Source organism: Colobus angolensis, unplaced genomic scaffold (assembly GCF_000951035.1).
Source record: "Colobus angolensis palliatus isolate OR3802 unplaced genomic scaffold, Cang.pa_1.0 Scaffold280, whole genome shotgun sequence".
Classification (NCBI taxonomy): Eukaryota; Metazoa; Chordata; class Mammalia; order Primates; family Cercopithecidae; genus Colobus; species Colobus angolensis.
This window is the reverse complement of record NW_012116044.1, coordinates 537,511-550,245: the sequence shown is the minus strand read 5'-3', so window position 1 is coordinate 550,245 and position 12,735 is coordinate 537,511. Positions and strand designations below refer to the sequence as shown.

The 12,735-nt window shown below is 35.0% G+C and overlaps 1 protein-coding gene across 1 annotated transcript in view; it reads left to right on the top strand.

Moving 5' to 3' along the window:
- BBS7 (Bardet-Biedl syndrome 7) overlaps positions 1–12,735 on the top strand; it is a 55,071-nt gene that overhangs the window by 7,209 nt on the left and 35,127 nt on the right. The window contains exons 3-8 of the mRNA XM_011948611.1: positions 725–787; positions 2,319–2,494; positions 4,817–5,003; positions 8,369–8,441; positions 9,115–9,231; positions 10,844–10,974. Of these exons, the coding sequence (XP_011804001.1) occupies positions 725–787; positions 2,319–2,494; positions 4,817–5,003; positions 8,369–8,441; positions 9,115–9,231; positions 10,844–10,974 (747 nt within the window). The remainder of the gene's footprint in view (positions 1–724; positions 788–2,318; positions 2,495–4,816; positions 5,004–8,368; positions 8,442–9,114; positions 9,232–10,843; positions 10,975–12,735) is intronic.

The following is a 12,735-nucleotide window of genomic DNA, read 5'->3' as shown; positions in this document are numbered from 1 at the left end:
TAAATGATCGCTTTCCCGCTGCTCACCTCTTGCTGTGTGACCAGGTACCCAACAGGCCATGGACTGGAACTGGTCCAAGGTTGTTTGATATCTCCTTTTGGGAAGAAGTGCTAAAATGTCTCTCTATATTTATTTCAAAATAATTCATTGTCTGCATGTTGGTAATTGTTGAAACTAGGTGATGGGCACATGATAATTCATTATAATATTTTGTGTACATTTTCATACATTAAAATTTTACTTTTAAAAAAGGTGTTTAAAATTATTAAATATGTCACTCACAACTTTATTTGATAATCTGTTTTAAAAGTTAATCTTAAAATATTCTTATGCTCCAGTTATGAAAAAAAAATTACTTTGTAGGCATTTCTGACCATAATCCATTGTCTGGAAGTATACCTTCATAACAACCTGCATGTGGATTCCCAGAACCTACAATAAAAGTTGAAAAAAAAAAAAACAAAAAAAAAAACCATATTTCTGTTGTCCTATTAACATTATAGGAACAAAATCTATGGCCAATTACTTTTCTAATGACTCTCCATATCCTTCTCTTTTGGCTCTTGTTCTTTTGAGGATTATTTTTTGTGGGGGTGTCTTTCCTAGATTTTCTGTTCTCTATTAAGTCAATATTTATAAATTAAGAATCTTGCTTTCCCTGTATATAATTATTAGATCATAATATTAATAATAGTAATTTTAGATTCTCTTCCATCTATTATAGGTGGTTATTGGGGATCATGATGGGGTAGTTATGTGCTTTGGCATGAAGAAAGGAGAAGCAGGAGTAAGTATAGCCTTGTGAAGGGGAAAAATAGTTCTCTAAAACAGAATGCACTATTTATTGAATATACTAGGTTAAAAATTTCCTAAAATACAGATAATGGAAAATGGGTTCTGAGGGAAGTAGTTAATGTGAGGTATGAGTCTGCAGGCAGCACAAAAGTCATTTGCTAGCTAGTTGTAAGGCACCTTTGGCATCCTGTGGTTGTGGGTTACTTTTCTACGCTGTGTAATATATTACCTCAAATTTAGGGCCTTAACACAACACGCATTTATTATCTAACAGTTTCTGTAGCACAGGAGTTTGTGCTCAAGGTTTCACATAGCTGCAATTCAGGTGTCAGCTAAGCTGTGTTCCTTTCTAGAGTGTGGGGTCTTATTCCAAGCTCATGTGGTTGTTTGCAGAATTCAATTCCTTGCTATTACAGGACTGAGGTCCCCACTTTATTAATATCTGTAAACCAGGGGCTGCTCTCAATTCCTTGAGGTCTCTACAATTTCTTGCTGTGTGGTCCTCTCACAGTCCTTCTCACAACATGGTAATCTAATTCTTCAAAGCCGGCAGGAAATTTCTCTAGTCTGCTAAGAAAGAATCTTATGTAGCATAATGTAATCATGGAAGCAACTAACCTACAACCTTTGCCACTTAATTTAACCTAATCAAGGAAGTTATTACTGTTATATTATCATATTTACAGGTCATAATTAGAAATTTAGAATGATGAGTCTGAGATGTGAATTCTGGTATTCATTATATACTATATGGAATTTCCAAAAAGATGAAGAGAATAAAAACTACCAGAAACTCAGTGTTTCCATTATTCATATTCTCCCAGATATCTTATTCTCTGTATATAAAGTCATGGGGAGGAAGTGGAGGAGAAGAAGCTGGTGCAAATAATAAAATGGAAAATAACCATGAAAAAATTAATGAAATGAATATTGTTTTCAGTTAAATAGATATATGATTATAGGTATTAAGTCATACATTCACATTTTCAGTAAATTCTATAGTCCTTTACTATTAAAATTTATAAAAATTGTAAAGAAACCAGGAAAGATTAGTTTTAAAAGATGACTGAAGTGTAAAAACATGTTCATTGGACCTCATTAAAGAATTTGCCAAATGGACTTCCCTGTTCATAGGAGTATTGTTTAAGCCAGTGCCTCTAAAACTTCAATATGCATAGGAACTTGCTGGGGAATCTTGTTAAAATACAGAGTCTCATTCATTTGATCTGCATTTTAAATGAATTTAGTGATGCTAACATTGCTGCTTAGTGAACTGTACTTTGAATTGTAAGGATTTAGATTTCAATGACATCATGCAAATATGTGTGGGAATATATATTTAAAAGTTGAGTACAGCAAAAAACCTGAAAAGACCTACTAAAGTGTACAGATTATTATCTAAAATTATTTCTGTATAGTGGAACTATAATATTTTGCAAATTTAACATCATAACATTTTGTATTGTAAAGGAAAAAATGCTCACAATAATTTGTGTACTTTTTTCATGAATGATTTTTTTCAGGCAGTGTTCAAGACTTTACCGGGGCCGAAGATTGCAAGACTGGAACTGGGAGGGGTTCTCAACACACCTCAGGAGAAAATTTTTATTGCTGCAGCATCTGAGATTAGAGCCTTCACAAAAAGAGGAAAACAGTTCCTCTCTTTTGAAACAAACCTCACTGAAAGCATTAAAGCTATGTATGTCTATTGTTCCTTTTTGTATTTTTACATACTTATATGTAATATTTTGGATAGATGTAAGCCAGCTGATTAAGTATCATACCTTAATAGGCTTTCTGGAAAATAAAATTAACTAAAGGTATTTTATTAGTCAGAAACTAAATTTGACCTACAATCAATATGAAATTGGTTGTTGAAATTTTGTTTTAAAAAACTTCATAGTATTTATATAATCATTTTTGACTACTTGGTTCAGTTTTGATTCATTATCAGGGTATGGGAAAAAATTGAAAATAAATCTCTAGATATTTACCTTTATGTTCCTTGGCTATTTTTGCTAATTTTGGTTTTCAGGTAGCATCGTTATGTTAAAAGGCTGTCAAAGTTAGTGATTACCAATAGGGTATAATTTCAGGTATATCAGGTAAGACTCTAAGTGAAATATAGCTCCCTAAATGGCTTCCTGATGTGAAATTTTGCAATTCAGATTTTAGTTTTTGAATCACAGGGAGCTGAAAAGGGCTTTAAAATTCATCTAATTCACTCTTTCTTAAATTTGCTACTTAGAAGAATCCCTTGGGACACTTAATTCCTTGTCCCACCTCATACCTACTGAATCAGAATAACCAGGAGTAGGTTTTATTTTTATTTTTTAAGTTCTTCCTTTGAATCTAGTGCAGCCAAGTTGTATAATCAGTCAGATGCTTAGGCTAGAAACAACTGATTCAGCCCAAAGTTTTGTACAATGCACAGTGTATCTCCTGATGTTTGAGATGTAAAATGTTGGTTTGGTAAAATTAGATAACAAACAATGATAAGTGGAAATATGTAATTTCAAATGGTTTAACAAGAATAGTAACACTTTTGAAATACAGTTGTATATAGACATGGCCAATGATAATTGTGAAATACTAAAAGTAATGTGTTAATAGCATAACTCTACATTCGGACAGGTATATGGATAGTAGTGTGAGAAAGATACGGAGTTTCTCAGTAATAGTCTCTTTAAATGGTTTCTTAAATGTTTTTACTAGAGTAGCAAAGATGGGATAGAAAAGTTCTTTACTCAGTTTTTGAAAATTGATTATCTGAATCCCCACATTTGTAAGATTTTATAGGAAAACAAAAGTTATAACTTGAAGATACTCAGTAAGGAAACTGACCACTTAACATTAGTCACTACACATCCTTTCCTGCTTAATGCTGCCGTGTATCCCCACTCATGTCAGCAATAGTGATTGCTAAATAGTACTTTGGCCAATATAATGCAAATATAATACAGATTGGTTTCAAAATGGAATTTAAATTTTTGAAAAACAGAGAGAATTTCATGAAGTTGATAAAAATAGTAAGAGGACTATTCAATCATATGCAGAGCCACAAAGTGAGGCCACTTAACTGAAGAAGAGAAAATCAGGGATGATTATTATAGGATAAGCTCTTTAGATAACAATTTTAATATAAAAAATTTTAAATAGAACTTGGAGGTAGAGGAATACATGAAACATTCAAATAAAATTACTCTCTTTATGATAAATATGGTAATAACAATCTAGAAGTGAAAAATATATCACACTTACATATAAATTTTTGTCAAGCCATTTTAGCTCACCCAAGTGAAAACTTGATTTAGTCTAAGAATTAGAACGTAGTTATGACTATTGACTAAATTTTGTTAAGTGTAATTTGAAATGAACTTGTTTTCATTTCTCTTTTCAAAATAAAGTTCTAATGAAATCTTTTTTTTTCTGCTGTTTATCATTTAGTTTGAGGTAGAGTCACTTAAAATAGATTTTTTCAGGCAAATTAGTGTGCTGGTAAGAAAGCTAACTCTAGAGCAAAAAACTGAGTTGCAGTCTAATCTACTACTTAATAATTAGGTGCCATTAGGCAAGTTATTTAACATTTTATTATTCACCTGTAAAAAGGAATAATAATGGTCCCTATTTTATAGAGTTATGATGATTAATTGATCTAATACATAAAAATCGCTTAAGATAGTACTTGGCACATAGTACACAAAGACGTCATTTTTTGACGTATTAATTGCCTTTGGATATAGACAGTTAAATTATCATTATCTTGTCTTTGTTTTCCATTTTTCTGAGCTCAGTTTTATTGGGAAGCCTGAGGCCTTAGCATCCTCATTTTCAGCTTTCAAAATCAAAAACAGTGTTATACCAAAAAGACTAGAAATTAAGTAGGAGAAAGTTTTAAAAACTGTGTTCTCTAAGTCTATAATAAAATGTTAGTAAACTGTGTAAATTGTTCTGTTTTTATCTCTGAAAAAAATTCAGTACCTGTGCTTATTTTTAAAAATTACTATTTTAATGTTCTCAGGCACATATCTGGCTCAGACCTCTTTCTCAGTGCAAGTTACATCTATAACCATTATTGTGACTGCAAAGACCAACATTATTACCTTTCTGGGGATAAAATCAATGATGTTATCTGCCTTCCAGTGGAAAGATTATCTCGTATCACACCTGTATTGGCCTGCCAGGACAGAGTGCTCAGAGTTTTACAGGTTGCTGTTATTTGTGTTTTTGTAATTTTTTATAATTTATGTGAAAGAATATTGATGAACATTATGTACTTGAGATAAATAACTGTAGTGATTACTGTTTTAAGTGCTTATATAAATATATGGAAACAATTTTTAAATAATTTGACACATTAATTTTTTTAACTTGAGTCAAATGTGTTCTTTTGTAAGTTTTTAGAGAAGCATATTTGGAAGAAAAGGGATATTTTTTGCCTCACCATCCACAATTTCTGAACTATTATCAGAATGGAGTACTTTGACTACAGATAACCTTTGCCTGCCTTTTTGTTTTGTTTTCTTCTTCCATCACCTTTCTCTTCCCCAAAAAATCAAATTAAAGGAAGAAATTGGGCTGGGGGGAGGGTTTTATGTAACTTGAGTTTATCCAACATTTATGGAAGTATATGGAATAAGCAATCAGTAAATATTTGTTGGATAAGTAAATGAGTGATAGAGGGAAAAATCGTTTTGATGTCCTTATATTTCTGGTAAAAACCACGATTGACTAAAACAACTGCTTCAGGTCACTGTTGTGAGTAATAATAGTTACCACTATATCTTCTTGAGAGTGGCTTTCAATAAAATGCATGCACACACACAAACACACACACACACACTCTATAGGATGCTTAAAATAATATTTAAATGTAAATAGCATATAACAGATAGATGAACTGGATCAGAAACAGGCTGGTAATAGTTGGTGCAGTTGATGAAAAAGTTTAGCTGTTAAGTCCATGCCAGCACAGGCTATCTCACTCTTTGAAATTCCATAGACAGATGGCCATTTCTTGGCATCAGCGCTTTTGTAGAAGGAAAGATCCAGTGAGTCTATGAGGTTTTTACCCCCAAGGGACAAAGTCATGTTAAAGGTTCATTTTAGGCTTGGTATGGTGGCTCAAACCTGTAATCCCAGCACTTTGGGAGGCTGAGACAGGAGGATCATTTGAGGCCAGGAGTTGAGACCAGCCTGGCCAACATGGTGAAACCCCATCTCTACTAAAGATACAAAATTAGCCGGGTGCAGTAGCACACCCCTGTAATCCCAGTTACTCAGAAGGAAGGAGGCTGAAGCACGAGAGCACTCGAACCCAGGAGGCAGAGGTTGTGCAGTGAGCTGAAATTGCACCACTGCACTCCAGCCTGGGCAACAGAGGGAGATTCCATCTCAAAAAAATAAAAATAAAAAAAAGGAAAAAAAGAAAGATTCATTTTAGAGTTATGAATGATTAATTTCCCCCATAGCCTGTGCTTTTAAATATGAATTATTTTGAACAAGGCTTTTAACAGGAGCTGTTTAGCATTCAATTAGAAATTGACTGAATTCTAGGATTCTGCTTTGTTTGACAAGAGAGCCATATGCTTATTACTTTTTTAAAAAAATTACTAAAGATCTGTAGAAAATAAATTGAAGTCTTTCCCTCTGCACTGCATACTTTTTTCTCACTCCCCATCTATCTCTATGAATAATCCATTACTCCAGAGGTTGCCTCTTTTTAACAGTTTTGTGTATATTCTTTTGTGTTTATATAGTTATGTGTAGAAAACTGTAAATTTTAAAATGATATTTTAAATAAAAGATAAAGCAGGCTGGGCACAGTGGCTCAGGCCTATTACCCCAGCACTTTGGGAGGCCAAGGTTGGAAGATCACTTGAGTCCAGGAATTCAAGACCAGCCTGGGCAACATAGTGAGACCCCCATCTCTTAAAAAAAAAGTTTAGCTGGGCATGGTGGTGCATGCCAGTAGTCCCAGCTACTCAGGAGGCGGAGGTGGGAACATCACTTGAGCCTGGGAGGTCGAGGCTGCAGTGAGCTATGATCACACCACTGAACTGCACTCCAGCCTGTATGACAGAACCAGATCCTGGCTCAAAAAAAAAAAAAAAAAGATGAAGCATATGGCTTTCTTATGTTTTCTAAATAAACATTAAACTTTTTTAGGCCCGGTGTGGTGGATCGCGCCTGTAATCCCAGCACTGTGGGAGGCTGAGGCAGATGGATCACCTGAGGTCAGGAGTTCAAGACCAACCTGGCCAACATGGCAAAACTTTGTCTCTACTAAAAATACAAAACTTAGCCAGGCATGGTGGCCTGCAGCTGTAATCCAGCTACTCGGGCAACTGAGACAGGAGAATCACTTGAACCCAGAAGGTGGAGGTTGCAGCGAGCTGAGATTACACCATTGCATTTCAGCCTGGGCAACAGAGTGAGATTCCATCTCAAAAAACAAAAAAAAACAAAAATGTCATACCATATTTACTATAATTTTGCAAATTGTGTTTTCTTTTCTTTTCTTTTTTGAGACAGAGTCTTGCTCTGTCACCCAGGCTGGAGTAGTGGCGCAATCTCGGCTCACTGCAACCTCTGCCTCCTGGGTTCAAGCGATTCTCCTCCCTCAGCCTCCTGAATAGCTAGGATTACAGGTGCGCACTGCCATGCCTGGCTAATTTTTTTGTATTTTTAGTAGAGACAGGTTTTCACCATGTTGGTCAGGCTGGTCTCGAACTCCTGACCTGATGATCCACCCGCCTCAGTCTCCCAAAGTGCTGGGATTACAGGCGTGAGCCACCATGCCCGGCCCATTTTGCAAATTGTGTTTTCTTTGAATTCTAGATCATGGATATTTTTTCCATGTGAGTATAAGTTCTTCTAACTCATTCTTTAACAGCATCACAAATACTGTGCCCAAAATGACAAGCATTACAAGTAGCAAAATTGAAAAACTGAGAAATATAAAAGGACCTAACTTGTTTTTTTTATCTAAGTAGCAGGTCATTCTGCCTCTAACTGGAGCAGATTTTGGGAATACCCAAAGGCAAGGCCAACATTTTCCTTAGGAAGTAACTTTGTGTCTATTAAAATATTTGGATGTATTCCAAGTTAAAGCCCTCCAGTTAACCTAGAGAGGACAAAGGGAATAATTTGTTCCTGGAGACTTGATAGGAAAATCTACCAGTGTCAAGTTTTCAGGCAAACAACGTATTTAAAATGTATTAAGGGTAGACAATATTTTAAATGTTTTCTCCATGGTCTTTTACATTATATATGTGTGTGTGTGTGTGTATATATGTGTGTGTGTATATATATAGTGTGTATATATATACGTATATATATGTGTGTATATATATACGTATATATATATGTGTGTATATATATGTGTTCAAATCAGTTGATATATGCAAAATTGCTAACAAATGCAAGTTGTATTCATAACCTAATTTTTAAAGTAGTTTTATTCTAGATGTTACTGAGAGTACTGTATTTGAATATTGATGTTATTCATGAATGCCTCTATTATTTTCAGTCTGTATTCTGTTTCAGTTTTTAAATATTTCTTTTCCTTCAGGGATCTGATGTGATGTATGAAATTGAAGTTCCTGGCCCCCCTACTGTCTTAGCACTACACAGTGGAAATGGCGGTAATCAGGATTTTATTTTTCACAAATCAACTATGTGTTTTAATATTAAGTGAAAATGGGAAATTGTAGAAAGGACATAAACTAGAAATGAGACAGTTGTCTTTCTGAGATCTTGCCAGTAACTAACAGCACGAGTTATTGAACTTTTAATTCTCCATTTTTTTTGTTTTTGGGGGGCTGGGGGGCAGGCTCTCACTCTGTCTCCCAGGCTGGAGTGCAGTGGTACAATCTCGGCTTACCACAGCCTTGACCTCCCAGGCTCAAGGGATCCTCCCGCCTCAGCCTCCCTAGTACTACAGGCACACATCACCATGCCCAGCTAGCTTTTTGGTATTTTTTATAGAGACAGGGTTTTGCCATGTTGCTCAGGTTTGTCTGGAACTCCTGGGCTCAAATGATCCTCTCACCTTAGCCTCCCAAAGTTCTGGGATTACAGGCATGAACCATGGCACCCAACCTAATTTCTTCATCTTAAAATTAGATAATGGGGAAATGTCTTATCTCTTATAACTATAAAATTGAGTGAATATATAATAACCATTCTCAAAAATTAAGTTTTATGTCTTTTTGTAATATTTTTTAAATGAGATTTTTACATAACAATATTTTAATTTTAAAGAGATTACTAATTGTAGGAGGAGAAATATAATATGTTGACTTTAATTATAACTAGGTGACTCTGGAGAAGACCTTTTGTTTGGGACATCAGATGGAAAACTTGGGCTTATTCAGATTACTACATCCAAACCAATACACAAGTGGGAAATTCGAAATGAGAAAAAGAGGGGAGGTATGCTTTTCATGTAGTTCAGATTCTGAGGTGTCAATGATTATTAAGTATCTTAAATTATATAATTCTATTTTATTTATACTACATAGCAGACTTAGCAATTCACACCTTGATTTATCTACTATTTGTTTATTTGTCAGGTCTGTTATACTATTGGCATAATTTTTTTAAAGTAAGAAATGCTTATAGTAATTTGGTATTGATACGTTTTTACAGGCTAATATCGTTTTATGCTAATATCCAGTTTTAATTGGATTTTAGTTGTCTGAGGTAATTTAGTTGTCTGAAGTACAGAATTAATTGGAATCTAGGAGTCTTTGTTATGAAGCAAAGAAGAAGTGCAGTGGGTCAGAGAATATTCCTGTTTTCTAAGGAATTTATAACTTTCTAAGAATTTATAACTAATTTGGTAGATAGTGAGATGCCTATGTGTATGTTCAGGATGTTCATATATTCATTTATTCCTTCAACAAATACTTACTAGGAGAGACAGAGTAAAAACAAATAAATACGTAAGACAGCTTTACCTAGTCACCTGAAGAAAATAAAACAGTGCAGTGTATTGGAGAGTGATGATAGAAGGAGGAGGGTCACTTTTAGACCAGGTTGTCAAAGATAGCCTCTTAGAAGAGGTGAAATTTGAACTGAGATCCGATAGATAAGAAAAAGAGTTAGCAATATGAAGATTTGCGGGGAAAGAAATGTTTCAGGAATAGGAAAAAGTAAGTGCGAAAGATTTGAGGTGGAGGTAGATTTGATTCATTTGAGGAACAGTAGGAAGGTCAGTTTGGCTAAATGCGTTAACATGGCAGGAGATGGAGTCAGAGAGGTAGAGTAGAGCCAAACTATGTAAGCCTTGGAAAACAGTTTGAATTTTAATCTAGGTGCTGTAGGAAGTCATTAGAAAATTGTCAGTGGGAGTGTGACATTTAATTTACTAAACCTAAACAAAACAAAGGACACTGTTTGGAGGATGGATTGGAGGGGGCGGGAGGAAGCAGGTCAAACTTGGAAGCATGGAGACCAGTTGGAAGAGTTATTATAATTTATTCTAGTCTAGGCTAGCTTAGTCTAGGCTATCAGTAGCTGGAAACCTAAAGGAGACAATTTCAGTATATATTGTGGAGGTAGAGAAGATGGAATTTGCTAGTGGTTTTGATATGAGGGGTGGTGAGAAAAAAAGAAATCAGAGATGTAGCCCAGAATTTTTGTCTAAGCAGCTAGGTAGAATAATTTATGGAGATGGGGGAAGACAGAGGGAGGAGCAGTATTGAGGGGGTATGGTAAAAAGGGGAATAAAGAGTTTTGTTTGGGGTATGGAAAGTTTAAGATGCAGATGTCTATGAGAAGATACCAAATTGAATGTATCAGTCTGGAGCTTTGGCCAGAGCTGGAGGGAGATATAAATGTAGGGGCCGTTCTCACACAGATTATATTTAAAGACCTGGAAATAGATGAATGTGGATGGACAAGAGAAGAGCATTCGATTTTGCTCAAAGATTTTTACTCAACATTCTCAGTCGGAATATGTGTTATTTTCATTCTTACTTGTCATATACTTGACTATAACTATTAGTCTTCTTAATAACTTATCACATATCTCTTTTTAAAGGTATTTTGTGTATTGACAGCTTTGACATTGTGGGTGATGGGGTTAAAGATTTACTTGTTGGGAGAGATGACGGAATGGTGGAAGTGTATAGTTTTGATAATGCAAATGAACCTGTTCTACGATTTGATCAGGTAAGTTCATTAAAAAAGACTATATATGCTTATTATTTGTCAAATTATTATAGAGATGACAGATGGTTTGAATTTTATTAAGTGAAAATATATTAAAATCTTGTGTTTGGTTTAAAATATTGCTATTTTGATGTTATCAGAATCTTCTCCAGACTTCTCTTGTGTTTGAATAATAGACTCTTGCCTTTAAGCAGGATAATAAATTACTTTTTCATTATACTTTAAAATATTATTATAAGTATCTAAAGTATTAAATATTTTGCCTTAGTTTATAACATATAATGATACTTTATGGGAGCAATATTTATATGTTTGGTTAATATAAGTGAATCTGTTGTCTTAAAATACTAAGATTTTAGGAATAAACTTCATATTGTTAGGACAGTATCAGAAATAACCTTAAGCAAAAGGAAAAAAGTAGCAGTTTCACTCTACCCACTCAAGGGCTGCCTGTATAAGAAGAAATACCAGATAAAAGTAATTTTAGTTCACAAATTTTAAATGTAATTAAGCTAATTTATGCCAAGCTATAAAGTTACATAGAGAAGCATTCTGGCATAAATTGAATCTTTCCTTTTCATGAACTAGTGTTCTTCAATCCAGGGCTTCCCTATCCTGCCTCATATAGGACATACTGAGGCTATTACACTTAAAGAAAATAAAAGAGTTCACAACTCAAGTGTCAACTCTTTTTTTTTTTTGGTCTAATTTCTCTACTAGTGGTACCTCCCAATCCTAACTTTAACTGCAGTTCAGAAAATACAAGTGGTTTGAAGCACAGGTAAAGTATATCATTTAGAAAATATAGGGATAGGCCGGGCGCGGTGGCTCAAGCCTGTAATCCCAGCACTTTGGGAGGCCGAGACGGGCGGATCACGAGGTCAGGAGATCGAGACCATCCTGGCTAACATGGTGAAACCCCGTCTCTACTAAAAAACACAAAAACTAGCCAGGCGAGGTGGCGGGCGCCTGTAGTCCCAGCTACTCGGGAGGCTGAGGCAGGAGAATGGCGTAAACCCGGGAGGCGGAGCTTGCAGTGAGCTGAGATCCGGCCACTGCACTCCAGCGCGGGCGACAGAGCGAGACTCTGTCTTAAAAAAAAAAAAAAAAAAAGAAAATATAGGGATAAAAATGTTACACAGTTGAGGTTATTTTTTAGATTGGTTTCAAATTTGTTCATCTTGTTTTGGTGTAAAAAGTCATCCTGCTAATGAGGCAAGTAATAGTTTAGGCTTAGAAATAATAATCCGTTGTTGATAATCTCCTGCTTTTTCTCATCAGCCCTTTGAGAAACTTTCCTATTCAGACCCCAAGTCTCCTCTTTGACTTTTATTCTAAACCCCAGAAATGTCATAGCATTTACCTGTTCTGCCAGGTCTGGCACTAAGAAATCCTATCTTCCCCTTATTTCTTCTGTCTGATGACAGAGGTCCTGCTTTCAGGTTATTCTTAGGTTGGGAGTACTCTGCGTTATCTTGGATTCACATCATCACTTACTATGTTGCTTTTATAATCAGGAGAAGACCTACTGTCTGACACAGTCTGGACTGGTAGATGGTTGATTAATCAAAAAAGATAAGTTAAGGGGTAAATCATAAAAAGAGAAAATATGTATACCTTGAAAATTGCATTTTAACTTAAACTTATATATTCATTTGCCAATATTTTGAGGAAGGACCAAGGTCTTTTTTTTGTAAGTTTAGTTCCATGTTTTCTTACGTAAAACTTATCCATACTATATTGCCCAGGATCTCTGATTTT